Source organism: Larus michahellis, chromosome 1 (assembly GCF_964199755.1).
Source record: "Larus michahellis chromosome 1, bLarMic1.1, whole genome shotgun sequence".
Classification (NCBI taxonomy): domain Eukaryota; kingdom Metazoa; phylum Chordata; class Aves; order Charadriiformes; family Laridae; genus Larus; species Larus michahellis.
In genome coordinates, this window is record NC_133896.1 from 57,132,809 (window position 1) to 57,160,747 (window position 27,939).

A 27,939-nucleotide genomic window follows, 5' to 3' on the forward strand; every position below is an offset into this window, starting at 1 on the left:
TCAGGAAAGAACACTTTATTTCCCATAAATACAGCAGATTCTTCGCGCCGGGCGTTTTCTTTTTAAATCTTTTTGTTTCTTTGTTTTCTTCCATTTACAGAATTTTGCACTGAAAATATATACAAGTCTGTCAAGAACCAAACAAGATCTGCAAAGAAAAAACCCATACAAAACCCTGAAAAGAGACCAGAAAGGGAAGTAAGACACAGCAGAACCCCAGCGTAAAGACTTTCCTTCCCCCTCTCCTCTATCACTCGCTGCGCCCAGCTCCAAGACACCTCATCTTCGCTGTCCCCAAGCTGAGAGCATGAGGCACCCCGCTCACCATCTCGCACACTCCTCCTAGCTCTGGCAAGCCAACGCAGGGCACAGCTTGCCCCTGCTTTTAAAATCAGGCCCTGTTAAAACCAGCTTAGGTATGGGAAAGCAGCTCCTGTGGTCTCGAGTCCCACAGGGATGGGGAAGCGGTTGGGATGTGCCACCCCCTGGTCTCCTCCGTGCCTGCAGATCCCCGCTCTTGTGTCACAGTGATCAGGCGGCTGGGGCGAGCCCCCTCCCCGCCGCAGGGAGCCAGGCCAGCCCACGGCAGCGGGTGAAGGTGCGCAAGGCACAGCTGTACCCACCCAGGCCCCCCCAGTACAGAGCCGGGCTCCCAGTGCAGAGCTTGGTGGTGCCCCCTGGTGCTGGGCTGGGCTCCAGTCTCTCCTCGACTCCCAGACCATCACCTACCCCACGGTGAGAAGACACTGAGGAGCTGAGAAAGCCCCCTGCCCCACCACACTCTCCAGCCCAGCCAGGGCTAGGAAGACCATGTGCTGCTTCCTCTCCCTGTTAGGCAGGAGGCTGCGGGGAGACTCAGCCCCCCCAGCACACCCCTCTCAGGGCTGGCATGTGGGACAAAGTCCAGCAGCAGCCCCCAAAGCTCGCTGTGGTAGATAAAAGCACATACGGAGAGTGTGGGCTCCCACTGCGGGGGTTCAGTGCTCAGGAGCTCCAGCTGCAGATGGGATGGGAAGACACAGAGACCTTCCCAGCCCCCAAGCTCCCACCCCAGGGCCCACCTCCCACCACCAGCTCTGCTGGTAGCTGGCAGGAGGGGCATATGGGAAGAACTCTCCCCTGATCCCCCCCAGAGCAAGAGCAGCTGCCTGCTCTCTGGTGCTGGAAAGACACACAGTCTCTGTCCAACCTTGTTCCACACCAGCTCCAGTGCGATCCCACCAGACAGGGAACCACCGGGGCCCAGCTCCAAGGAGGGGACAAGGGGGACAAGCGGGAGCACTGCAGAGCACGAAGCAGCTGAAGGGCTGGGAAGAACAGCAGGGACAGACAAGGAAAAGGATCTTCCTTTGCTAGGCCTTGCCCCAGGCTGAGGCTGTTAAGCTCCTCATCCTTGTTCCCCACTGCACCTAGGGGGAAAGCAGGGTTAGAAGAGAAGCTGGACAGACTAGGGAGGGAGTGACGCCTTCGGAAGAGCAGGGAAGGCAACTGTTCACCCACATGAAGCTTTTCACTCCACTCCTAGTCTTGTGGGATGAACATCTCCTGGCGTCTCTGCTCTCCTCCTTGAGGCACGCTCCCTCTGGCCCTCACCCGGCCATCTGGAGAATAGAGCGTGAGCAGCAGCCCCCCACCCACCCTCCCCATCTCCTCGGGCTGCTCCAGCCCGGCAGGGCTGGCTTCCCAAGGACTCTGCAAGTGTAGTGCCTGCAACGTGCGGCAGCCCTAGAGGTTTCCCCAGGACTCCGGTGGGGGAAACTGGTCCACATCCCCCATTTCATTGTAGGTTTGCTCTCCAATGGTGAAGGTCAGCTTGTACCGTAGCCTCACTTTCTCCTGGAGACGGGAGAAAGGATAAGCAGTCAGAAGGGGGGAAAAGTAAGTCATGAGGTACAAACCACTCAGGTCTCTAGGAAGCTGCAGAGAATAGAGGGAAGTGGGACAGGGTAACCAGGCTTTTGCCCAGGCAGCAAGACCAGCCTGTTCACACCCCAGGGTCTGTGCTGTTACCTTCTGTGGGTTAGCGAGCAGCAGGACTTGTGTGATGGCACTGGGGTGGACAATAGGGTTGAACGCCGGCAGCTCTGTGCCTGAGGGAGGCTGTAGCTTCACCTTCATCACCTAGGGAGAGAGAAGAGCATCCTACATTCCTGACGGGGACTTGGCAGGCAGAAGCCCTGCTCCCATACTTGGGGAGCTTCCACTATCTAGTCAAAGAGAAAACCATTGTCCTGGTTCCTGCTAACCTGAAGGTAACACAACTCGCTCTCAGCCCCACAGAGCTCTCTCCACCCACCCTGCCTTTCCTGCAAAGGGAGAATCACGCTTCAGCCCAGCCTGAGGAACTCAGCCCCAGCAGCCACCTTACCTTGGGGACGGCAGACTGAAAGACGATGTTGCGGATGGGCTGCGGGGCCGTGCTAAGCATAGAAATCACCACCACAAGCACGTCAGGTCTCTCAGGCAGGGCATCCTTAGCGAAATGGAAGAGGACGCGGAAGCCGTGCTGGTCATACACTGTCACAGGGAGAATGCTGCCTGTGGGAAAAGCAGGGACAGTCAGCCAGGAGGGAAGTGGCCCTGCAGCAACCTTTCCCCATCACCCAAACTCTATAGAAGTGACAAGAGATACTACTCCTCCTGAACCTCGACAAAATCCAACAAGCAAGAAGTTTCCTCGCAGTCTTCCCTTCCACGTGCACATGGTTTGTTCCCCCCCATGCTTGTCCCCCCTCTTTCGCCCTGGCTCACTGGGTTTGATTGACTCCAGAGGCACAGTGATGTTGGCCAGTGAGATCTCCTGGGGCAGCGCGGTGGCAGGAGGCCGTGGCGGGACTGCAGCGCTTCCTGCTGGCGTGGTGGCAGCTTTTGGAACCGTAGCAGGGGCAGGCAGCTCTGAGGTCAGGGGCAACGTGGGGTTAGGGGAAACACTCTGGAGCACAGGCAGAGCGCTGGGATTGTGACCCGTGGTGCCAGAGTTGCTCCTGTTCTGGAGATCCCTCAGGGTGAGCCGGGGGAGTGGCTGCTGCTTCTCCCTGTAGGAAGAGAGAGCCAGGAGTGGAATGGGGTATGGAAATGTCATGTCCAGCACCCCAGAAAAGGAAAGGATGGGGAGATATGCAAGATTGATCTTCTTCTGCTTACCATCGCACTTGCTGGGACTCTGGAGGCAGAGACTGTTGCAGCAGAGTCTTGCCCAGGAGGTCCAGGTCATCCAGGCCACTGGTGAAAGGAGAAGGTTTGGGGGAGGATGCGCCAGCATCTGCCTTGACTGGTGGCGTTGCCATGATAGGGGTGATACTGAGCTCGTTGCTATCTGATGACTGTAGAAAGAGCGCACAGGAGAGCCCCCCCAAGTAGGGTTGTGTATCAGCAGCAGCCATCACACTTGGGATGTTTCCCTGCATACTCCATTTGTCGCTTCCACCACCGTCCCCACCTTCTGCCCCAGCTCCCAGCACATTACCTGGAAGCTGTTCCAGCCACCGTTGTCACCAGTCTGGGCAGGATGTGGTGCTGGGTCATTCAGGCCTGCCAGGGATAAAAGCAAACTTTAAGCTTAGCTTCCAAGTGGGTGAGAGCGTTAAACGGGGCCTGAATAAGACACGGAAGCAGCAGGGTAGAACCACCAACGTGGTCTCCAACTCTGGCCCCCATCCTTGCACAGGGGAGAGCCGGGAGGGCAATAGTGTTTTTTTCTGCCCAGAGATCCTCCTTTACAGTGTAGTTCTCACTGCAATTGGCAGAGAAGTGAATGCTACTGGGCTGACAAGCCCCACTGACCACGCGGTCTACTTCATGCTGTTGTACTCAAAGCACCTATCTTAGGAAACAGACTCTTTGTTGGAAAAAGCAGGATTCTAGACCCTTCTAGGACTGGCACCTCACAAGACTTCCATGTGAGCACTTCTGGAAGTCCCATGCATCTGTTGATGCTTGTGACTTCAACTGCATGGAGTAAACATGAGGAGCTGGGGGTGATCCACCCTTGTGATCCCATCTGGGGATGGCCATTGCATCACTCTTGATTTACCTGCTGTGTCAGTTTTCCCAGAGCAAATCAGAGGACATGTCCCTGCAGGCTCTCTCTGACTAGCCAGGAAAACAGCATGGGACTCAAGTTCAGAGTCACAGTAGGGTTTTTCCATCCTTCTCCCTCACACTAAGTAAAGGCTACCTCTCAGTCTTTCACCTCTCCCAGAGCTCTTCCTCATTTGTGCTCCTGCCACAAGGAGATACATCTACGCAGACCGTCTAGAGTCAAGGAGAGAATAGTGAGCTTTTGCTCTGGCCTTCTCACCTAAAGACATGAGTTCATCATCCAGCAAGGAGACAGAGCCAGCTTGGTCAGGCACAGGGACTGCTGAGCCACCTGAAAGGGTGGGCATGGCTGGGTAGGATGGGCCTGTTGCCGGAAGATCCAGGCCCGACAGATCCAGAAGGGCTGAGGTGCTGCCTGCAAAGAAAGAACAAGCTGAAAGACAGAAAATTTATCCAGTCCTTATCTGGTGTACTGATGCCAGTTACCATCCTTCCTCACATCTGGGACAGGGAATTCCCCCTCTGCTCTTCCTTCCAATTCTCTCTCTTCATGCATCAGTCATTTCCACAAGCCATTTCCTCATCTCACCAGCCCCACTCTGACCTGCAGGTTTCACCTTTCCACTTTTCTCAGTCTTCTCTTACATTGTTGGAAACCAGCAACAGGGTCCCCTCTGCTTGACCTTCCTGTCACCATTCCCCAAGTCTCCTCACCTCGAAGGGGACCAGCCACCGTCTCCCCATTGATCTCTTCTCCCCGCACAAGCTGCTTGTAGAGGTTGATCACCTGTGTCAGATTGTCATTGGCTTGCAGGATCTCCGCTGAAATGGAATAGGTGGGAGTTAAGCTTGAAAATCGTAAAGAAACAAAGTGAGTGACTTTTATACCCCAACTTTGTCTATTCCCTCAAAGCAAGGCCCAAGGAGCTGACAGCAGCCCACTGCAGATAGCATTTTTGCAATTATTGCTGTGAACTGCATGAGGGTACATCGACACCTCCATGGCAGTCTCAGCAGGACAAGCACAAGCCTTGCTCCTACAGCGAAGTGGAGGAAGCCGCAACACTCCTGATTGCTGCCGTGTGTCCCTGCTTAGTGCCAAGCCACAGACAGTGAACAGCCACCCGAAACAGAGCAGCGGCTGCTGATGGATGCCATGCCATGATCAGCCCAAGCACAGAGTCCCTGAAAGAAGACGGAGGGAGAAGGGGACAGAATGAGAAAGGCCAGATATGCTTACCCAGAGCTTCATCATTGTCTTCTGTGTCACTGGCAAGCCGGAAAAGCATGGGCCTCATGCGCTCGCAGCGCTGATACAGCTCCTGAGGGAGAGGAGAAAGGGGGGCTGAGGCGAGCAGCAGTATGCTCAGCTGGGGGTGCAAAAGACGCAGGAGGAACTTGAGGGGATAAGGGTCACCCATCTGCCAAACTCAGGATGGATGCTGGGATGGCCTTTCCTCACCTTCATTAGGTCCTCATTGCTCTCCGTTGTCTCCCCCTTGCTGTAGTTTGTCACCATCTCTGTCAGCAGCTTCACATTGTTGTTCACCTCCTCAATAGCATTCACCCTCTTGGAGATCTTCTCCATGCGCTTCTGGTCCTGGAGGGGAAGCACATGGGGAAGGATGTCCTTGTTCTTTTCTGCAACTTGGAGAGGAGGAAGGCTGGGCCAGCCAACACACCAACTCCCTGGACTGAGTCACAACAACACTGCCCTCAAAACAGCTCCCACTTCAGTGGAAAACTCCAGATCACCTCTGGGGCAGCACCTGCCAAACATGAGTGGCATTGCAGCAGATCTAGTGCTACAGCAGGGCTTGGGCCACCGAAAGCACCCAGAGGCATTTCTCTGGGTAGCCAAGGGATGTCAGAAATCACACAAGGACTCTTTCACAGCTGCTACCACAAAATTTTTGGCAGAAGCTCCTCTGCATGAGGACAGAGAGCCACTGCTTCCTTGGTGCTAACCACTGCCACCCAGACCATGATCCCCCCAGCTCCCCTTCTTCCCAGTCTCACCTCCTGAACCATCTCCTTGATGAGCTTGTTGGCAGCCCGGAGGTCCTCAGGATGGGAACTTTTCAGAAGACGAGCCAGTATCTGCAAAAGAGAAGGTTATCTCTTGAGCCCAAGCCAGAGTCACTCTTGCAACACTAGAACGAGTGGAGTTACCCCTGCCCCAAACCTGTATCTCACGGAGGCAGCGGACAAAGCCAGCTGTTTGAAAGCCCAGCCACAAGAGCCCATGGGCTATCAGAGACCAGGGAGAGAAGAAGTACAACTGGTCTTCCTTTTCCTATTGTGGTTCTGGTTATGTAAGATAGGTCTTTCCCTGAAGAACCCCTGCCATCCAAAACCTGCTCCTGCCAGCCCATTATGCACCATGGAGACCCCGGAGCACAGCAGGACTAGTACTGAGAAAGAGAGAAAGTCTAGTTTAACGCAGCAATTGCCACGTGATTGTAATGGACTCCTACTCAGACCTCTTCACATGCCTCTTTGCCAGTGCAATTGGTGAAGAGGGAGAGCTCCCACTTTCCCTCTCCTTCTGTAGTCAGTGAACAGTCCCACTGGCCACCTACAAATCCTCATTTGCACACTGTGACCCCTGCGGCAAACTTCTGCTGCAGAAGTAGACCCAGAGGAGCCTAATACTTGCTTAAATGTATCAGAAGGCAGGCTTGCCTGAGCGGTGATGCAATTCTGATGGAAAGACAATACAAGATGGGTCCAGGAGGGTATAAGTAGTTAGGCAATAAGCAATTTGCAGTGCTGGGGGTGGGGAAGAGATAACAGCAGCAGCATCTGGGGCTGGGATTTAAACCTCCTGGCCAGATAACTCAGAAGCCTGGAGACCACACAGCAGCAAACCTCCCAGAATCTGCTGGGCTAATGTCAGCGCTTCACCCTTTGCACCACCCTGCAGCTAAGAGCTCCAAAGGTCAAACAGACCCACATTCCCCACCTCTGGGTGTTTCCTTTGCCATGATTTTGGAGCAGGCCCTCATCTTTCCTGTGATGCATTTTCTGAAGCACAACACATGGAGCAGGGGGTTTGACTCTTTCTGGATCTCCACCCCAACAGGACAGGAGATCCTGGCGCAGGGAAGATGTTGCCTCCTGTTCCTCTCCTTGCACAGAGCCCTTACCTTGGATTTCTCTTCATCATCAAAGATGATGTTCTTGGGCCGAGGGGGAGGAGGCGGAAAAGGAGTGTCGTCAGGCAGTTTTGGGTCACATTTCACGATCCCTGCAGTGGAGACCAATGGAGAAGTCAGGAAGCCTCACCCACTGGGGATGGCACTGCCACCTACGTCATTTCTTCCCTAACAAACCACCAAACCCAGCTGGGACTGAGGGTGTTTGGGTCTGTTCCCACTACTCATGATCCTGGATTGTGTTTTCATGCAAGAATTGCCCCCCGCTCTCCATTAATATCCTACCTTAGAAAAATCCAGCATTAACTGCCAAAGCACTCGCAGCCCTCCAGCCCCAGCCCCTTCCAGTGCCCCATCTCCTCCAGGAGCAAGCAGATGTCTCCTCCAACCCACCAAACTCCTCAGACCACCAGCAACCCCCTCTGCCCAGCTAGGAGCCCCCAGGAGCCTGCTCCTTTGCCTGCCCCTGCTGCTGAATCAGGCAGACTGATGGATGTGCTGGGTCTGGGCACAGGAAAGGGAGAGTCTGTTTCAGATTCTACTCAGACAAAAAAAGGAAGGAGGGCAAACCATCTGTTCACCTTCTCCTTCTAGAGCACTGTCTCTCACCTTGTTTCTTCAGCATCTGGTAGGCCTCTGAGATCTTCACCTCGTGAGGCAGCCCTAGCGTCCAGCTGTACATCAGCTCCAGGATCTTTGACTTCACTTTTTCTGGTGTCCGACTGCCAAGATACTAGAGGAAGAGAGAAGAGGTGGCTTGAAGCTGATCTGAGCTGTTGCAAGCCTGGCCTGTTCTTCTCCCCTCCCCCAGGAGAAGTGAGACCGTTCCCAACGGCACAAGGAGAAGGAAAGAGGAAGCAAGTAGGAAAGCTCACGAGGCCCTTGCAACACGTCCCATGCTGTGCTTGGTTTCCACCACAGCAAATACAAGAGGTAGGAGAAATGCTGCACCAGCAGCCCCTCAATGACATGCAGGGACAGGTGGCAAGGCTCAGGCAGGTCTCTGTCACCTTGTGAAGGAAAGGGTACTGCTTACAGAAGCTGACGGCAAGGCAGCCCTTCAGGAATAAGCAGGCAGCAGGGCTGGGAGGGGAAGGGCTGTAGGTAACAGTCCCTGGGGCAGGGCCCAGCCCTCTCTCAGGGGCACTCCCCAACACCCTTTACAGCTGGGTGAGCCCCAGACAACCCAGCACGCAGCGGTAAGATGTCCAAATCTTATTGCTCTCCCCCTGCAGTACAATCATCCTTCAGCCTTCTCCTGTGGGTCTGCTGGGGGCGCTGGTGGTAGAAATGGTGATATGTCACCAGAGGCCAACGGCTTAAGGTAGAGGACTTTCTCTAGGGTGCTGCTGTCACTGTCCCTGGCTATTCATCATCATAGATCACAAGCTGTGACTGGCAGACGAAGGTTTTCCTTAGTCATATTTACTTTGTGTTCCCTTAACTCCATACTTGCTGGTGTTAACTGCCTTGACTGAACAGGACAGCACGCACAGCTTGTTCTGCTGCAGGAACAGCAGCATCAGCAGAGAAGCAGGTAATGACTTGGTGCTTCAGGTGTACTCACCAGAGCACCACTGACCAGGCCTGGGCTTGCCCTCTGAGAGTGTCTCAACCAGGTTGGGACACCCAGGAGAGACATGGTCACGATGTCAAAGCTGAAGGAGGTTCATGAGCACATGCAGTACAGACAGGGCCCAACAGAGATGCAGGGAAGGTGACTCCAGGCACGCAGATGAGCTCAGTAGTCTCACAAGCGCTGGTTGCATCATGTCTAGCTGGCCCTCAGCTTCCTGCATCAAGAATCAGCTGGGAGCAGACAGGTGAAAGCTCACCTTTCCACCGGAAAACCCACCAGGGAACAGGGACTAAATCTCTAGCACTGTCCTGTTTCCCCCACATCCCAGTGGGCATTTGACCTTTCTGCTCAGCCACTACTTCTTCCCAAAGCCCTCCTGCCACCAGGCTCCAGTCTCCTCCAGCACGATGCCCTGAGACCCACCTTGGGTGACACCACTTTGATGAGTTCATTGAGGAAGCGGAACTTGCCCACCTCATCGTGGAAGCGTTTGCCACAGCTCTTCATGCAGGACTCCAGCACCTGGGGAGAGGGGGCGGGTGAGCCCCCGCACAGGGTCAGCAGCAGGTTCAAGAGCCAGCTCCCTCCTGCTCCCCCCTCACCAGGCATGGAGCCTGTAGCTATCCTCACAGCAGTGCCGGGGGACACCACCTTTCCCTCCCAGGTGGCCAATCACCCTTCCAAAGGGAAGCAGGAAGATTTTCCTCTTTGGAGGAAACAACAACAGTCCATGGGAGAAGATATCCTTAGAGTTCACAAATACCAGCATTTCACAGCATAGATCCACAATGACACTAAAGGAAGAAAAAGCTTCCCATCGACTTCAATAGGCTATGATCCTGCACAGGAACAAGACCTTCCCTAACAGTCACCCCTCCTCTCTTGTAGAATTACCTTCAGCCACTCTCCCACCCTCAGGTGCTTGGGGGCTTTCTTAGAGGGAGTTCAAAGCTTCCCGTGCTCCTCCAGTCAAACTGGAGCAACCCAACACCCTGGCCCTCCATCTAGTTCTACCAGCCTGCAGATGCCCTTACCGTGAGGGCCTGGATAGCTTCCCATTCCTGTGGAGACTGGATCTTGTGGGCAAGAAGTCGGGTAGCAAGGGGAGGACTGGAAGGAGTGAGGCGAAAAGAAAAAGGTGGCTGGTTATTTATGAAAAGCCTGGTACCAGTGTTTCAGCAGGGAATCCAGGGTTTAAAAGCACGTTTCAAGTTTAAGGCATTGATAAGACACTAAAACCCTGTGGGAACCTTCTGTTACTGGAGCAGGACACCCCACCCACCCCTACTTTGAGGAGCTTTGTGCCTATTCAGCTCTCAGGACAACCCCACTGAATCCTACTAGGCAATCGTAACCCAGGCCCGTGACCTGGAACAGCCTGGGGGAAGGAAGAAGCACTTACCCCTCTAGCTCCTTATTGAGCTGCTCACAGAAAGCATTGATACCATCCCAGTCCAGGTCCTTGTTCAGGGGGTTTGTCGCTTTGTCTGCGGGTGGGAGAAGGAGGCGGTGAGAACATCTCCCCAGGCTCCCACCCTGTGGAGGTGAGGGGCAATATTGCTCCCACTACCTCCCTGCCAACTCCACCATCGACGGAGGACGGTGTGGAAGGTAAAAACACGCTCGTGTCCACTCGTGCACAAACTCTCCCACTGCCACCCCCCTACCAGCAGTGCACACCGACTCCCCTGTCGCCACACGGCTGCCCCCCAACACACTCCCTGCCCCACGCTCCACCGCAGGGCTGCACCCTCAGACCCACAGCCATCCCCACGGCCGGCCACCCTCACGCGTGGCCCCGACACCCCCATTTGCCCCAAGCCACCCCCTCCGCACGGCCCACCCTGACACCTCGCTACATGCGACCCTCAGACTCCCCCTCAAAGCCCCCTCCGTTCCCTCACACCCCAGTGCCCCCCCAAATACGCCCCCACACCCCACATTTACCCGCCGCTCCCGCCCTCCCCCGCCGGGGCCCGCTGGCGGGGCGGCCGGGCCGGGCCAGGCCAGGCCCTGTCAGGGGAAGGGTGGGGGGGGGGTAGGGTGGTCCCGTCCGCACTCACTGATCCGCGCCTCCAACGTCTCGGGCTCCATGGCGGAAGGCCCCGGCGGTTCTTCAGCGAGGCAGGGCCTCGCCGTCGCCGTCTCCCCGCAGCCGCCCGGCCCGGCGCCGCCGAGCCATCGAGAGCGCACCGAACCGTCTAGAGCGCCGCTCCGGCGGGTCCCAACCATAGAGCGCCCGGAAGTCGGTGGCGCAGGGCGCCGCCCCGCGCCCAGCGCGCCCCCTGCCGAGCCACACCCCGGCGCACCATCGAGTTCCCCGCGCAGGGGAAAGAAAGGCGCGCGGGACGGGGAAGGAAGCGGAAGGGCTCCGGGAAGAAGGAGACAGAGAGCGGGGTGAGACAGAGCACCGGAAACCGCCTGCTACGCGGAAACCGGCCCTTCCCGGAAAAGCCCTTGTGCTGGCAGGTGAGGCCACTTCCGGCGCGGAGACAGGGCACTTCCGCCCGCCGGGCGCGGGGGAGCCGCGTGTCCTTTAAAAGGACACGAGCCCGCCGGCCCCGCCCGTGCCCCACCTGGCCTGGCCGGAGGGGAGCGGCGCCGGGCCCCGGCCGTAGCGCTCCCCCCTGCCTTGTTGTGGGGGCGGCCTCTCGGCGGGCGGTGGCTTAGGAGACGTTATAAACGTTAGCAAGCGACGTGCCGTGCCCCGGTGGGAGTTATGTTTAAATAGCCGCCTGGCCTGCCCTGGCGGGGCCCGGCCCGGCCTGGCCTTCTCCCGCCTGGCTGGGGGCGGGAGGTTGTGAAGGCCTGCAAATAACTAAGAGCTCCATGAGTATGAGCTCCGTTTGTCCTCTTTCTCCTTGTGGCTCTGGTAATCCAGGCCAGCCCTAGCTGTGACACTTAATATCGCTTGTTTTTCTCTCTGCTCCAGTGGGTCTTGGAAGGAACAGTGTGTCTGTGTCCCTCTGGTGATTTATTGCTTTTGTTGTTTGCTCTTTATTTTTTTTTTTTTTCCATCTTTTTAAATAATGCCGGTGAAAGATGCCAACTCAATGACCTTTAGGGAGCGCAGGCCTCCACCTGTTTGAAGAGTCCCCAGTGCACCTCATCAGGGCTGGCTGCTCAAAAGCACAGGCCGCTGGGGCAGGCCCTGCCGGAGGAGCCTCCGCGATAAGAGCATGAGTTATTCAGCCTTACAGTGTCTAATCCTGGAGACAGATGTCTGAGTCAGAGCGGCCCTGTGTTGGGTTACTCATTTACAGTGCTAATCCCACAGATGGCAGGCGAGGGAACTGCCCTGATGTCACACCTAATGTCTTTTCCGTATGGATAGCCATTGTTTTGGGGGGGATTTTTTTGGCCATTAAAAGGTACTTTTTGGCACTTGAATGTAGTTCTTTTTTTAACTGTTAACTGCCTTGCATCACAAAGCCTTTTTTAAGTGCCTTTCATAGAAAATTGCCATATCCTTCCCTCTGCTGTGTTCAGGCACGTTTTACAGGAGTTATTTTAATCTTATGAGTCAGCCTTGCCTGTCACTACTACCTCTTTGATTTTTCTGAGAATCCTTAAGTCATCTTTAGGAGACTGAGGCCTAGATACTGCTCTTCTAGGTCATGTATGATCTGTGTAGAAGGCATGCGTCTCTTCTCTCCAACCCACAAAGCGATGCCTCTGAAGGAGTGGTTTTTCAGCCCGGTGCTTCACAGCACCCTTTTGCTCGGGTTTCGATCTGTCTGCGTCTGGAGGTTGTTTGTTTTCCTCTCTTTCGCAACCACCCAGTGGTTAGCAAGTCTAGGATGAATGGAAGGCTGCACCTCTTTTCAGCGGGTTGCAAACAATGTCGAGAGAACTCATGCGCAACAGTCATGTCAGCAGTGACCTTGCAAACCTTGCTGTTACTTCTCATAGATTTAGGAGTCTCTTTCCCCTTTGGTTACGTCTGCTCTCTGTATAACAAGGACCCTCGGTACAACAAAAAAAGAGATCTGAGCCTGGATTTTGCCCCCCTGTAATAGTGGTTAGATGATGTGTGAGGAAAAAACTTTCTCCTGTTCCTTCATTTATTTTTACTGACAGCTGGAATCCCAAACTAGGTTTGGATGGAGTGAGATGTTCCATGTTGTAATTAACGCCGCTCCAGAATGAAAGTCCTGGAACTATAATTAGCTCGTAGCCAGTTGCAGAGGAAAGTGATTACGTGCAAGCTGGAGGCCTGGGTAGCTGGTGTGCGGGCAAAAGGAAAGTTTATGCTGGCAGAGGGGTGCGGGATCCCAGGTTTGGCAGGCCCTGCAGCAGGCTGTCCCGCAGAGGGCAGCAGCAGGCAGGAGAGCTCCTCCTGCCTGGTCAACCTGGGCTTAGCAAACGCTGTGCTGTCGTGGTGGATCACAAAACAGGCGAAGACCCCCTCCGTGGGGAAGGGAAGGCGGCCTTGCAGGAGTCACCGGGTCGCCTGGGAGGTAGTTTTTCCACCCACCAGGTCCTCTTCAGACAGCCAAAACCACCCCGTCACCCTTGCTCTGTCCCGACGTTTGTTTGGTTTCTCTGCCTTGTGTGTTTATGCAAAGCCTGCAATGTTTTTCAGATGCGCTTGTGTGCGACAGCAAGAGCTTTTGTGTGCTTCCTGCTGGATCGTCGGCTCTGGCCCGTGATGTGAGGTTCCCTTTCCCCTGTCATATTCCTCTTTCTTTGGCAAGGCGTTCTGCCAGAGACCTTTCACTTTCCTGAAGCTCCATACTGTGGTCTTTTGTTCCCTTTTCTTGTTTTCCTGCTCTGGCTGACTGCAGTAGCCAGTTCCTGGGTTTTTGGCTCGGTTTTACCTCTACTGCTTTCTCTTGGAGTGGGGCTGGCAGCACCTCTCCTGACATCACCTCGGACCACGCACCTCTTACGCAATCCTCTTGGATTTGCAGCCCTGCTCTTCCCTGACCTTGACTAATCTCCTTCCTTTTGCAATACTTCTAAGCACCTTTCCCAGCGGAGGGTTGCAATTAGAGAGGCAAGTACAGAGTTGCATACTTCTCTAGAGGGAGAGCAGGTTTTAGCTCCTTTAATCTAATAGGAAATGTCTCCTTCCCTTTCATATGCAGCACTTTCTTGTGGTATGCAGTCATCCACCAGGATTGCTCCCTTCCATTTCTTTCAGCATTTCCCTTTTCGCTGTAGGAAGACCTGTCCCTGGTGATCAAAGGCATCTTTCTACAACTACAGGAGCAGAATGAGGAAACAGGATGCTGGATAAGGGATCAGAAAACCTGCTGGCTAGAGCTCTGCAATTAAACATGTCTTGGAGCAAGACTCAAGGAAATGCATATCTCTGCTCGCTGCCTCAGTTTCCCTGGTTGTTAGCGTGGGGATAATTGCACTTTCTTCCTTTGGGAAATTGCCTTGACCTCTGTACACTAAATTTCCTTTCCACGTTGGTTCTGTCATTAGAGCAACTGGCTCAGCGAGACAAGCAAGCGAGAGAAGCAAATACCAGAGTCAGAGGTGAGCTGCGCAGCTTGCTACTTCCTTGTGTTCAAGCCCTCCTTCCAGACCGGGCAACTCAGGAGGTGTCTTGATCCCTCGACCGAGGGGGCGGCAGTGCCCTCCTGGCCAGCGTAGCGGGGTGGCAGTGCCTCGTTACCCCCTGGAGAAGGCTCAGCTGGATTTGATGTTGTCAATAGCCTCTTCCCAAGAGAGTCTGGGACAGCCAGGGGATGCTCTGAGAACACGGGAATGCTCCTGCTGCAGAGGAACAGTATCAGCAGCAGGCAAAGATGAAAGAAAACCGACAGGACAGAAGCCCTAGTCATAGCCATGGCTCGGGGGCTGATAGGTTATGTATCTGGGTGAGCCAAACACAGAACGGGGAGAGGAAGAAGTGCCAGGTTAGAGAGAGCTCCTTAAATTTATGGGGCTGAAGTGAGCATCAAAGGCCCCGAGCCCGCGAGGGGGAGCCTGGATGAAGTCATTTGCTGCACTGCTGGTGAGATCAGCTCCAGACTGGAACAGATCTGCTGCTGATACAGTGCGCTCGGGATTCAGGTGTCTAGAGAGAGGTGCTTGAAAAGGTGAACGGATTCACCTGTTCTCGCTCTACCCCTGGCTTGCTGTGTTATCGCTCAAAGATGGAAGCGGCATCATTAGAAAGCACAAGTACTGGGGGGAAGTGGTTTAAGAGCCTGGATTTTGCTGAGATACAGTTTGGCTCTAAAGAACAGTGGGAGGGAGAAGGAGAAGGAGAAAAATCGTATTGCAAAGGCATTTTTCACAGGCATCCAAGCATGATCTGAGCAGAGATTGGTGACACAAAACTAGGCATCCTGGAGCAAATCAGGCAGCCCAGCTGCGGCAAATCCCCAGGCCTGGATGATGAATACATCCCTGCATTGCGGCGACAACGAAGTGTGACTTAGTGAAGCGTTTGCCGGGGATGTTTAGCGTAGCAGCAGCCCCGGGAGGGAGCTCAGAGGCGCAGCCGTGTGCAGCCTCTCTTTTACAGCGCGGCACAGGGAGGGGGCATTCCCGCTGCAGGGTGCCCCGGCGCTGAATGCACGTGCTCTGGGTTGTGCAGCTGCCTCAGGTCTGGCAGCTGGTGAGCTTGAATAGATGGTTTTTGGCCCCGGGTTTGAAAGTCCCCCATTGCCAGCCAGTCCTGCTTTGGCTGCAGCTGCCTCAGGTTCCCTAGGAAACTTCGGCGCTGGCTTAAGTCTGGGCTGCGAAAAGGCAGGAGGAGGCAAGTCTGGCGGCTCTCTCCCTCCAGCCAGGCTGCTCGGATCTCAGCCGCTTGGCACCGCAGCCAGCTTCAGCCCCGCTTTTGGCGGCGGCGAGGAGCAGCAGGGCGGAGTGAACCCGGTGCCGGGGCACGGTGGACGTGAGGTTAGGAATAAAAAGAAAACTGCAACCCAGGAGGAGGAGGGAGACACAGAGTCTGCATAGGCAGATTTCTCAAAAGGCGGACCTGGCCTTTCCTGGGCTCCTTTCTGGTCCCTGTGGATTTGTCTGTCTTAGTAAATGCAACAGGAGCGGGGCCAGGCCCAAACACTGCCTTGGGACGATGGCTGACGCCATGCGGTTGTTAGCACCCTCCCTGCCGTGGTTTCGGGCTGTGCCAGCTAGCGGTGCTGCAGTGCCCAGGCACGGCTAGGGGACAGGGCGGGCTGGGGACTGTTCCAAACAGAGTCTTGGTGTCGCCGAGAGTTTAACTCGCCCTGCTCCTTGCTCTCAGGGCCAAGAGCAAAATGGCTACACCCTGTAAGCCTAGGTCCCTCTGAAGGCAGGCTTTTGAAATGCAGTCCCCTGCAGCCTGCATATTTACCCCGTAATTTTCCACATTTTCCTCTCTCCGAAGATGGGAAATGTCACGCAACAGGTTGTAGGTGTGTGCGTGGGGTGGGAGTGTGTGCGCCAGGCTGAAACTGGGGAAGGCTCTGTCTGCTGGGCACGGCTGAATGCAGGGTTGTGAGTAAGTGTCCTACACCCTGTGTGATGGACCATTGTCCGTCTTTGACCTCCCGCCTGGTGGCGTGGGAGAGATGCTATGAGGAAACATTGCCCGAACGCATGAGGTCATGGGGGTGTGGGGGCCAGTTCCTGGGTGCACAGACATGCCCCTGTGGCTCTCCTACCTTGGGCAGGCAGAATGAGGAACCCATCACATCGTCCATGGAGCACATGATTTTCCAAGGGCTTCCCATGCATGCACAACTCTGTCTTGTTCCCCCCCCCACCCCAGACTACATCAGGTTTGGGGACTTGCTTGGGTAGCAGAATGGGGGCAAAGCTTGTGTATCCCCCATTTAACGTGCTGCTGGCAGATGAGTCCCCCAGCCAGGAGAAGGATCAGGCACACACCTCTGGGTGCATCCGAACGGCCTCTGCCTTGTCTCTCTGCCTGGAGGGGCTGTGTTTGAGCAGCACGCTGCTGTTCCCCTCAGCCCAGCTGGTGTTTTGAAGGCTGTGTCCACGTCCTGGCTCTCACCACAAGCATGTCGCACCTTTGCCGTCCCTGATCTGCAGCCCAAGTCCCCCTCCTCTGTGCAGAAGGAGGACATGCTCCTGGCAGAGGCTGCTCCTCTTTTCACCTCCCTCCTTCCACAAAACAGCTTTGCATCTTGAGTAGCTCGCCTGCCCGTGGCAGCGCTATGGCTGAATTTCAGGAGGATGATGCATGCTGAGAGCCAGAGGGGTTAAGAGCAACAGTGTCGCGGCATGGCTTGACCGGTGGGCTATGAGACCTCTTCCCTCCAGCCATCCTCAAGCTGTCCACTGCTCCTGCAGCCAGCCAGCTGCTTGATGGTGTCCAAAGCAGGCACTAGGCACTCCAGCTCATCCCGAGCCAGGTCCCTGGGGAGCTGCGTCTCTGCCGGAGCTGTTCAGGAAAGATTCCCACCCCTTTCCTAATGAGACCGAGTGAGTAATAGAGATGTTCCTCAGGGACGGTGTTGTAAGGAGTGCTACGTGCATGTTCAGGACCAGAGAGCAGGTCTCCACTAGCTTTTTCCCTGCTGTTGTGCAGCAGACGTTGATGCATGTCCCATCTTGACAGAATAGATAAGGTATCTGCGTGCTGATGGGAACTTGCCTGGCAGTTGCAGCCGACGGTCCTCCTCTCATTGTTCTGATCGGATCTCCTGGCTTGGCAACTCTGTTTGTTGCACTGTGAATGGCAAAGTGTTTGGGGCTATCCATCCCGGGATATGATAAGATTTGTCTGGTGTGAGTCGTGTTCAAAGCATTGGGTTTGTAATACCCTTTTCCCCTCTTGGGAGCAAGCCTTCTTGCTTGCATTAAAGCAATCTGACTGCATTAAAGCTGTGTGTCTGCTTTGCTGCAGGGGGGCTCTTGAGAGGAGCAGCACGAAGCAACCAGGGGGCAGCCAGAGAGACAGGTTTGGTGGGGAAAATAAGGACAGCAGAAAGAGGCATAAACTGGAGGGAAGGGAAAGAGAGCCAGAGAGAATAAACAGCGTAGCATGACCGCTGGGAACACAAAATAAACATCTACTGTGGTCAAGTGAGGGCTTATGTACTACTGGCTACGTGGGATGTGTCAGAAACGGGAGCAGAGGCTCACAGGAGCAGTCCAGAGGAAGGACAGGATGCCCATGGGACTGGTCGGCAAAACAAGGTGTCCTCAAATGCACGGCGTGTCCCTTAGTCCCCAGTATAATGCTGGAAAGGGAGACAGAGAGTCCCAGCTGGTCAAAGCATCTGCAGCCCCATTCCCTGCGGTACCATGCAGAGATGAAACGTCTCTGGGCAGTGCCATGACCCGGCAGGCTCAGGTGCTGGCTTTGAAAGCTCCTTCACCTGGTGGCAACTCTAAAAAAGGCTGTGGCTGTAGTTCCTCACTGGGAAAAAGTAATTTAGCACTCCTTGTGCTGATGAGAGTGGAGCCGGGACCTCTGCGCTTTGGCTGTCCCTGGAGCTCCTGCAGTGGTTGCAGGTCAGGCTCCCTGTGGCTCACTCTGAAGGTCCATGGGTTCATACATTTCTGGTGCCGTTTCCTCTGGAAGAGGGAGGAGGAGAGGAACAGGGAGAGTTGGTTGTGTGGGCCTGGTCTTTTCTTAGGTCTCCTTCAGATGCCTGCAGTTCCCGCACTGAGTCAGTCATTTTGGGATTTGGATTCCCTTTTTTTTGGCAGCTTTTCTTTCCAATTTCCATCTGGTTTGGTTTTTATCATTTCATTTTGCAGGGCCATCAAAGGGAGTTTGTTCAAGCTGATTTTGGAGCAACAGATAGTTTTGATTTGACAACCCCTTCCTCTGCAGACCTCAGCCATGGCCTTAGACGCAGGGTGAGTTGCCCCTTCAGACCTTCTCAAAGCTGATGGGTGGTAAGGTGGCTTGCCGCTTCCCAGCGGGGTGAGGGGTACTTGGCTTAGTGACGTGAGCATGGGAGAGCAGTCCTTTTTATTTTTTGCTCTCCTTCTTTCCAGCCCATGAGCTGTTAATTCTTGTGGCTTTTCAAAACTTGCTATTTCTCCTTTAGCATTTCTTTCTCTTTCTTTTTTTTTTTTTTTTCCCTTTTCCCCCCAGTGAATGAGCCACCCTTGGCATCGTGCCTCGTGCGTGTGACTCAGACAGTTTCTGCTTGTCTGAAGGATTCCTGCAAGTCCTCAGAGTTGTCCAACCCGCCTGGGCGCAGCACTGGAGCCCGTGAGAAATGCCCTCAAAGGGAGCTGCGCAGTGTCAGCAGCCTTGTTCTCCCTGCGCGGGATGGACCATGGCGCACCGGGACTCGGCAGTCACTCTCGCTGCATGCCCTTGCTGTCCTGTGGGGTTATATCTGGGATTGCTGCTCGGAGCTCAATGGAGGGAGGTCCACGCGGACCTTTTGTGTATGGCGCAATGCTGCATTTCTTTTTTGCTTATTCGAGTTCCAGCCAGCTGGCGTCACGCTGTCTTTGTTGTGGGAAATGGTCCCCTTGAAGTCAGGGGAGTTAGGCTTGGGGCATCTCGGAAGTCCCCTGGCTTCCAGCGTTGGAAGGCATCCATTCATTTTGAATGCCTCTGGTTTTCGAACTTAATTGGACCAACCCAAGGGCTAATTTTGTTCAGAGGCGCTGAATGCCTCAGTACCTCCTACTGATAGTAGATGGTGTGGTGAGAGATCAGCATCTCTGATACTCAAGCTGCATTAGCTAGGGGAGCCCAGCTTCCTTTTAGCTATGATGGGTTTGCAAAGCTGGATTTTTTATTTATTTATTTTTAAAAATATGTCCATGGGGTCTTTAAGATGAGAATCTAAACAAGAGGAGGGTTTTTTAGATGTGAATTTGGGTATCTGTGCCTCAATTTCCCCATGTGCAAGATGAGGGAAATGCCATCTTCCTTAACGATAGGGTAAAGCTGTTGGAACTTTTGGTGCAAGATGCAAGTGGAGCATAAGACCTCATGAAGCTGATCCTTTGTGGAGAGCTCTTTGGAAGATCTTTTTCCCATTAGGCTAATAATTTCTCATCCAGCAAGTTTGGGTAAAGCTCGGAGATCCCAAAAGTCCAGGAAAGGGGAAGCCATGAGTCTTCTATGCATTTTCTCTTTGCCAGTAGGGAAGCTTTCAACACAAATGCATTTTTATCTCCTGGCATGTTTTTGAAAGCTTTTCCCACAACCCACATTCCTGGCGTGTCCCCATGAGGGAAAGAATTAGAGAAATGAAGGCTGGAAATGGAACTAGGTGGCATGTAATCAGTCCTCTGACCTCCCTTCCCCACCCTCTGCCTGTTTGGTTCATTCTCCTCTCCCTCAGGCAAGTTGGGGACCCATAAGACGTGACTCATTTGGCTGCTTGGGTTGATGAAATGGCCCTGATGCCATTTCAAGCATCAGGAAGCCTGAGCCAGCTTCCTTGCACATGAACTACCTTCCTCCCCTCTCTGTGCATAACTTGTACCACACAAAATTATTGCCACAGACTTCAGAGCTGCTCAAGAGAGATGTCCCCTGCAAAGGTATAAGGACATAACTTGGCCCTGGGAATGGAAACCATCAGAGCGCATTTGAGCTCCCCATGGAGATGGAAGATGCCAGTCACTGTGGCACTATGGCCTCTAGGGAGAGAGATGGAATCTGAGGTTACACCCCTTCCCTGACCTCTTGATCTGCTCCACTGCTTGGTGCAGGTTCCCTCCTTCCCTGCTGCCCCTAGCCCTGAAGAAAGGTGGGGTTTTTTTCCACAATTTAGCTCTTCAGCTAGCTTTGTCCTTCCTTCTCCTTATTCCCCACATCCTAAGGAAGAGAAATCGCACCCTACAGGTGAAGGGGGGTGATGCTGGTAGAGAGCCTACCAAAGGCTGATGGCCTCTAATCCCTTGCCCCCAGGTTCAGAGCATGGATGCTGCTTCCATACTTCCCACAGGGGCTCCAGATGACACACTGTCAGGGAGCTGGGGCAGGAAGGGTGGCAGGGGATTACACCTCCAGTCCTTTGTTCCTTTCCATTTTAGTTGATCTGAATGCAGGGACTTCAGTGTGGTTCCCAGAGGAACCATCCCGCTCTGGTTAACCTCTTAGGTAGGAGGTTAGTGTTCATGGGCACTAGGCTCCTTGTGTTCATCATTGCCTTGGCTTCTCCTGCATCTTGTGGACAATCCTCTCCTGTACACACCCTCAAGATCCACAGACCTGCTTATCCAGTCTCCTGCTTACCTCAGTCTTTGGCTGAGGTAAGTACATTTTGTTCTCTTGGTCCTCCTCCGATAGACAGCTGGCTGCCTTTCAGAGCTTAGGGATCGGTTGGGTGAAGGTTGCAGCATTATCTGCTGAGAGGCAAACCAGCACCTTTTGACTAAAGGGGAAACCGGTCCTGTCAAACCTATGTGGGAATTTTTGTAACTGCCAGGTGGAGGACTGAGCAGCTCCATCAGGAGGTGATGGAAGCCTCTTCATGGTCCTGTCCTGAGCCCTGGCCTCTGAAAATCCAGGGCTCAGCTTCTTGAAATCCACCCCACAGCCCTCTAAGGCAGGGGACATTCCCCCCTAAGCTTCATAAAAGGGGGAAACCAAGGCAGAAACATGACTTAATTGCAACTGCTGTGAGGAACTGCAATCAGGGCCCAGATGAGGTCAGAGAACACGGTTTAAATCAGGTCACCGCTCAATATTTATTGTGTGGAGTTTTTCTTTTTTCTTTACTCCCGCACTGAAATCCTTCCCCAGAGGCTATTCAAGGAAATAAATAGCCAGTGGAAAGGGACAATAGCTTGCTGTGGAGTACAAATTATATGAAGCAGTAGGAAATAATAGCAGAGTGAGCAGCTGCTACTCCAAGAAAGAATGCATGGTTGGTCTCTCCCGCTCCCTTTGCCTTGAGAGGACGCCGATGCCCGATTCACGGCACAGACTCCCTGGTGCCTCCAGTGCAAAGTGGGACAGGCTCCTTTTCCCCTCTGCAGCGTCCTCCTCTGCTTCTTTGGTGTCTAATTAGCACCGAGCTGAAACCACAGCCTTCCGTGAGGGTGCTAAAGGGATCTCTCACCTCTTCTTGCAGAGCTTGGTGTGATGCGGGGGCAGCAGCACATGCATCCTCACACCCAACGTGGCCGCCTTGCGTTCCCCTCTCTCCCTCTTCCCTTCTGGGCTGAGTGTCACATCTGGTGATGACCCATGTCACTCCTGCAAGGGACTGTTCATAGCTCATGTTGTCTAGAGAGGATGTGTTGGCTGCCCTCTCCCCTGAGCCCCTTGGAGCCCTTCCTCAGAGCACCATTGGGAGGGATGGTGAGGACCGTTTTGGTGTGCTGGTGTGGATTTTGCGGGCTGCCCCTGCCACAAAAGGCCCTGAGAAACCTCGCGCAGCTCAGGCAGTTGGGCTATCTTAGCCGGGAAGTGGGGGAGCCTGTGGTTTTCCTCAGGGCTTCACACCTAGCTGGCTTATCTCCTGCGCGAGTAAGAAAACAAAATAAATACCGCTGCCAGCACTGGTGCTGCCGAGGATCTTGGCAATCTTCTAGAGAGTGTGGCATTCAGTCTGTTCTTAACAGCTATGTGGGTACCCTGTGGTAGAGGTGGCAGCTGTAGGCTACGGTACATGAGGTGCTGCTGTCTGGAGCCACCTCGAGGGTCCCGAGATCCCGTGGGTGCTCCTGGTGGCCTGAGATCTCCCCAGGACTAGAGGGAAGGTTGGAAAGGACTATTAACCCCAAAACCTACCTTATGGGACCTCTGCAAATGAAGCTGCCACATTTCATGCGGTGGAAGCACTCTACAGAGGACCTGCCCTGCCACCCTTCTGGCTGAAAGCCCACTTTGTTGTATTAGTGTCTTCCCTCCTTAAAATGTGATTATTTTTTTTTTTTACTCATGCAAAACTGCAGGCCTACCTGCTCCCTGTTGGAAGCTCAGCTTGCTCTCAGGGCATGGCCACCATCCTCTCGCCAGTGAATGCTTGTTGGGTCTCTGCTGTCCCAAGGTACCTTCTGGGAGCACAGCAAAGCCTCCTCCAATGCCAGCAGTGTGACCATGGGTGTCCCACACCAGTACAGGCCAACTGCCCTCCAGCCAGGATGAGCATCTCTATGGAGCCCTGGAGAAGCAATCCCAGGCAAGTACCCTATTACAGGATCAACTCTCTGGGGGTGAAGGGTTCCTGGATCCCTTGCACTGGTGGCTGCCAGCTTACACAACCATTGCTTATATTTTCCTCACTGCATAGACCCTCCACCTCCTTTGCAGATGCCCTTTAGCCGGATTTCCTCTTTCTTTGGGATTTACGTTCCCATCATATCACCGTTTCCTCAGGCTTTCTGCTTTGCAGTGTCTGCAGGGAAGTCTCAACCTGCCCCCTTCACCCTCCCTTCATCATCCAAATCGCCACCTCCAATTGCATTGGAAGATTTCAGCTCTTATGGGGTCTGTAAAGTCTCAGACCCTTCCTACGTGGGGAGCACATCCCCCTGCATGAGAGAGGCCATCTGCACAGGGCTGGTGTCCGACCATGTGGAGGCTCAGCTCTGCAGACGAAGGAAGTCGCCAGCGCTGGCAGAGTTGCTGCCTGGTTTCCCACTATTGTTCCCAGTGGCAAATAAAAGGGGGGTGAACGCCCCCGCTGAGCATTGTAGGAGGGGGGTTAATGTTATCTCGATACAATCTCACGGCCCCTCTCTGAGCAGCTCGTGCCTCTTTCCTGCCTGTCTTCCCTCCCTGCATGTTCTCACATCCGTGGTACTTGCAGCTCTGCACATAATTCTCCGTGAGGGTGGTTTTCCCCATCCCTCAGACACATGCTGCTCTCCCTCCTGGGCAGCCTTACGCTCTGCTGGTGGATAAATCCTGGTGAGAGTGATGTTTCTGTCTGCTCCACGCCGGTTTCTGTGGGAAGTGAAGGCTCCTCTACGTTGCTGGCCCAGGACCTGGGTCTTTTCTCTGCTGCGGTGTTCCTGTGTCGCTTTCGCCAGCCACGTAGGACAGGATTTTTCTCACCAAACTTAGAGTCTGTCTTGGGATGTGATCTCTTGAGCACTAGAATTCTTTCTTTCTCCCTGCTGGCTTAACGTAAGCTCAGGTAACTAACCCTGATGGTGGCTATGCAGTGTCTTTGTCCTGCCATTGTCCCTGCAAAGGGACAACGTGAGGTGCTGGAAAGAGAAACCTCTCCCAGGCGGTGGGATGCTCCAGTGTTTTGTCAGCAGGGCTCTGCGTTCTCTCTGGGAGGGCTGTGGGGGAGCAGGCTGGCAAGAAGGTGTGTGCTGGTGGGATGCAGCAGCGTGATGGGAAACAGACCCAATGCCAGAAACCACCAATCCCCAGCACCTGCTCCTGCTGGCTCCACGCTCAGCCCGGAGAGGTTTCACCAACAGCTTGAGTGACCTCAACAGCAAACAAATTTCCCAAGCCTGCTGGGCTTTATGACCCCCTGCTAATAGGAGACACCTCCGGGGAAGGAGTGCTTATCAGCACTTACCTCTGCTTGCTTCAGGAGGTTTTGGGGAAGGGCAGAAGCTGCCTCCCAGCTGGCTGTGCAGCAGGAGGATGACTGCACTTAGCTGCTCTCTGCTGGGCTTGGGAAGGGGGCTGAGGGACTGCTGGTCTCCTGAGCCTTGGCCTCCTCCCTCTCACTTTCCCACTGACTTCTAGAGTCTGGCAAAACACCACCAATTTGTTCAGCCAAATCTGGGACACTGTCTACTGACTTGTAGCTCTTACCTGGGAAGAAGACAGCAGGGGTGATGCTCCCCTGTGAGGAGAACATTCACGTGTCTCAGGGTTAGGGAGGATGGGGCTATTGAATCTGATGGCCATGGCTCCTCAAGCTAAAAGGTTTGGGTCTTGATGGAACTTGGATGGGAATTTGCAGAGAGCTCCCGTGGATTGCTAGTGCAATCCATGCAGCTGGGGCTGAATCTAGATCTGCAAGAAGGGAAGGAGCTGGGTTGCTTTTTTTTGGCCAAGCTGTTACATGCAGAAAAGAAATCAACATGGTAGTCATACCTTTGTGTCCAGCTGGGAAGAGGCTTGTCCTATGCGGTGGCTGGAGTAGCACCACTAAGGACTGTGTGTGGTGGTCCCTCCACCGGGAGCCCACTGAAGAGGCTGGAAATTGGTTAAATCTCCTGAAGTCCCTAGTGAGAGGAAATATATAGGGAAGCTATTTCTCTGGATCAAAGTCTCCTGGCTTAATAGCACTCCATGGGACCTTGTGGAGGTGGGGGTTCTGTTAATGTGTAAGCCACAAGGAAGTCTAGGGATGTAAAGTCCTCTGTGTGAAGCATTTCTGAGCTAAACTGCTCGTGGTTCCCTGCCTGGTTACTCTGTTCTCTGAGGAAGATGTCTGTAAGGGCTGCTTCTCCTGCTGTCTGTCACCCAGGGTCCCCAGCTCAGCAAAGCTCAGCAAGGGACTGGCAAGACACAGCTGCCTCCACTCTCACCACTTGCATTTCTTGGGCCGCAGGAAATGCTGCCTACCAAACCCTGGGTTGTTTCTTTCTGCTTTAACCCTCTTTCTAGCTCTGCTTTCATGTTCTTTCCTTCTGCTGAGGACAAGCCTGTTTTCATCTCCCCTCTCTCTCTGATGTCTTTTCTCACTTCCTGGCTTCACTCAGCCCACTCTTCCCTTACTGAGTGAGAAGCCCATGCAAGACCTCCAGCACTGAGGGTTTTAGGCCATGAGAGGAACACCAGCTGAGAGCAGTAGATGTTCTTCTGGCTGGGGCACCTTCTCCAAGCAGCACTGTCTCACTTGCAGTGGTGGGGGAGGAATGGCTCCGAGAGCCCCACAGACTATTTTTCTCTCTACCTTAGGAAAAATTTGAAATCTTCAACCTGGATATGAAGACTGGGGACACCCTGAAGATCAAGGGCAAGATATCTGAAGATACTGATGGGTAAGTAGAAAGAAACCACCTCAACTTGCCAGGACTGAAGGTGGGCTGCAGAGGGAGGTGGTTTTCCAAGGTCACCAGGTACAAAAATCTTGAGCGCAGTTCATTATTAGGGGAGCCACTGTGCCACCACCATGCAAACTGTCCTGGTTCCTGGACAGAGTGAGGAAATGGGAGGCATTAATGGGGTGCAGAGCTGTGTGTTGGATCTCAGGTCTTCCTAGACCCCATCCTGCCCACACAACTCACCTTCTTCCTGTTCACCCACAGCTTCAGCATCAATCTTGGATGCAGGTCCACAGATCTGGCACTTCACTTAAATCCCCGCTTCAATGAGTCTGCCATTGTCTGCAACTCCAGGTGCTCCAGTGCCTGGCAGGAAGAGCATCGTGATAACCTCTGTTTCTCCAAGGGCTCCACTATCAAGGTGAGGGGTCAGTGCCAGCAGGGGGTTTGTGGGGGGTGTGTGTGGTGGGGTGAAGGCCCTGGTTAGCAGACTGCTGTATTGGATGGGAGGACAGTCCCATCCAATGCCTCCTGCTCCCTCCCAACAGCCCCTCATCCTCAGGGTTGACATTTCCACTCCTCCTTCAAAACCCCTATGCATCCTCTGGGAACTTTGCGTGAGCCCTGTCTATCTCAGGCTCTGTAAGTGCTTCCTGCCCCATGTACCTGCCCAGCAGGTGAGCACTCTGGGGGCACGTATGAAGGTAAAGGAGGTCTCCAAGAAGCAGGATCTTGCTGCTCTCTATGCTATATCTCTCCCTAATTCCCTCCTATTCAAACACAGGCTTTAAGGCAACCTAGCATTGGGAGCATTGTCCAAAAACCTCTCCCTTAGCTCTTCTGTCCTCACCACTCCTGGATCCATACTGCCAATCTGTCCTCCCTCTCCTCCTGCCAGGGATGCTGGCCTCATTGCTGTCTCGCCCCTTCTGATGTCCTGAGAAGTTACCAGGGCTGCATGTAGAAGCAGTCTTGTTCTTATTGCTGTGGAGATGAGGCTTGTTTCCTGAGTCGTGGCTGGCTCTTGGGGAAGGGGTGGCGAGGTGACAGCTTTGGGGAATGATCCCTTTAATTTGTGATGATCAGCGATGCATTCTTGTCCTGTCAGCTTGTGTGTGTTTATCAGTGAAGCTCCTTTTTCCAGGTCCTGGTGAGCTGCTGAGGGCATTGGGGCATCAGGTTTATTCTGCCCTGTTCAGAGCAAATCGAAGCCATGTGGCATATAATGACGTGCTTGGGTTTACCTGCTCTGAGTTTGCAATCTGAGTAGCTGAAAGAGCCCCAGGAGAGATCCTGTTCCCAGGTCGTAGCCTAGTTACCAGCTCAGACCCTTAATATCAACTGCTCATTTCCTGCATCACCCTCCGCTCAACCCCCAGCACTTTGCTTAAGGCTGTCATGACTGGGTCTGACCCTCATGTGTAACAGACAGGCCTTTCTCCTGGATGCTCGCCTCCTAATCTCCCCTTTGTCCCCAATTCCTGCCCTTCCTCCCCTCTCTTCTTCCAGATCACCATTGAAATGCTGGCAGACAAATTCCAGGTGAAACTACCAGATGGGCATGAAGTGGAGTTCCCCAACCGGCACTGCTACGACAAGATCAGCTACATGAGCGTCAAGGGAGGCTTCAGGGTCACCTCCTTCAAGCTGGACTGATGGGCGTCGCTTCCTAGATCTAATAAAAACCCAAGCAGTTGGGAGACTCCTTGCTCCGGCTGCTCTGGCTTCTGTGAGATCTCTGGCTCCGTGGCTCTGTGCGAGGCACTCGTGAAGCCCAAGGTTTTTCCACCGACAGGAAAGGAGCCTTTGTTGGATGGAAATAGCTCCCAGATAACGCCAGGTGCTTTTCCAGATCAGGATGTAGGGTTAAACAGATAGTATATAGGGCAATACAGGCTGTAGGTGGGGTTCAGGAGGAGGAGGAGGCTATGTGATTGCTTGGGGAATGGTTGTGTAATCTCTTCACAATGCACCATTTCTTCCCGAACCCGAGTTTTTGGGAGGGAAGGGAACAAAAGCATTGACGTGAGTGATGTGGCATTCGGTGCCACAAAAGTGCACAATTAAAGGGTAGGTTTGGGAACCTCAGGGCATAGGTTTGACAGGTTCCTCTTGGCTGCTCTCGCAGCCAGCGGGCAGGAGGAAGGGGTGCCTTGCCCTCCCACAGGAGCGGTACCAGGGGAAGCGGTGGCACGGGAAGGGAGCACAGGTGTGCCCCTGAGCCAGCATTCCTGCCATCGATAAGGAGTTGTCTCCTCCAGCTTTCCCCCTTATCTCACCTCACTTATCTGCTGGCACATTCCAGCCGGGTTACCCATTACTCCAACATTTCCACACCAAACCCTACTC

The 27,939-nt window shown here is 54.0% G+C and overlaps 2 protein-coding genes across 5 annotated transcripts; one reads left to right on the forward strand and one right to left on the reverse strand.

Moving 5' to 3' along the window:
• Positions 1 to 11,266, reverse strand: GGA1 (golgi associated, gamma adaptin ear containing, ARF binding protein 1). Of its 2 annotated transcripts, XM_074579480.1 has the most exons (17): positions 10,842 to 11,266; positions 10,181 to 10,265; positions 9,813 to 9,888; positions 9,202 to 9,300; positions 7,809 to 7,932; positions 7,191 to 7,291; positions 6,061 to 6,141; positions 5,504 to 5,641; positions 5,282 to 5,363; positions 4,756 to 4,863; positions 4,301 to 4,456; positions 3,467 to 3,531; positions 3,145 to 3,323; positions 2,752 to 3,035; positions 2,369 to 2,538; positions 2,011 to 2,121; positions 1 to 1,836 (listed from the first exon to the last, which is right to left on the reverse strand). In XM_074579480.1, exons 1-17 carry the CDS (start codon positions 11,008 to 11,010, stop codon positions 1,726 to 1,728), a joined length of 2,139 nt encoding a protein of 712 aa, XP_074435581.1. In that variant the 5' UTR covers positions 11,011 to 11,266; the 3' UTR covers positions 1 to 1,725. The 2 variants fall into 2 exon arrangements, with proteins under 2 accessions (XP_074435581.1, XP_074435589.1); XM_074579488.1 differs by lacking the exons at positions 9,202 to 9,300; positions 9,813 to 9,888; positions 10,181 to 10,265; positions 10,842 to 11,266 and adding an exon at positions 8,767 to 8,961.
• LGALS2 (galectin 2) lies at positions 11,105 to 27,325 on the forward strand. Of its 3 annotated transcripts, XM_074579516.1 has the most exons (6): positions 11,134 to 11,247; positions 18,460 to 18,561; positions 22,582 to 22,808; positions 25,505 to 25,587; positions 25,855 to 26,011; positions 27,100 to 27,325. In XM_074579516.1, the coding sequence occupies exons 4-6, from the start codon at positions 25,532 to 25,534 to the stop codon at positions 27,244 to 27,246; spliced, it is 360 nt and encodes a 119-aa protein (XP_074435617.1). In that variant the 5' UTR covers positions 11,134 to 11,247; positions 18,460 to 18,561; positions 22,582 to 22,808; positions 25,505 to 25,531; the 3' UTR covers positions 27,247 to 27,325. The 3 variants fall into 3 exon arrangements, with proteins under 3 accessions (XP_074435611.1, XP_074435617.1, XP_074435600.1); XM_074579510.1 differs by lacking the exon at positions 18,460 to 18,561 and having other exon boundaries at positions 11,105 to 11,247; XM_074579499.1 differs by lacking the exons at positions 11,134 to 11,247; positions 18,460 to 18,561; positions 22,582 to 22,808 and adding an exon at positions 24,961 to 25,036.
• Positions 27,326 to 27,939: the final 614 nt, after the last annotated feature.

Coding starts and splice junctions, on each gene's coding strand:
- GGA1 (XM_074579480.1), bottom strand. CDS start 11,010: ATGGTTGGGACCCGCCGGAGCGGCGCTCTAGACGGTTCGGTGCGCTCT. Junction 6,142..7,190: donor ATGATGAAGAGAAATCCAAG/GTAAGGGCTCTG, acceptor TCTCTTTTGCAG/ATACTGGCTCGTCTTCTGAA. Junction 4,864..5,281: donor AGACAATGATGAAGCTCTGG/GTAAGCATATCT, acceptor ATTCCATTTCAG/CGGAGATCCTGCAAGCCAAT.
- LGALS2 (XM_074579499.1), top strand. Junction 25,588..25,854: donor ATATCTGAAGATACTGATGG/GTAAGTAGAAAG, acceptor GTTCACCCACAG/CTTCAGCATCAATCTTGGAT. Junction 26,012..27,099: donor CCAAGGGCTCCACTATCAAG/GTGAGGGGTCAG, acceptor CTCTTCTTCCAG/ATCACCATTGAAATGCTGGC.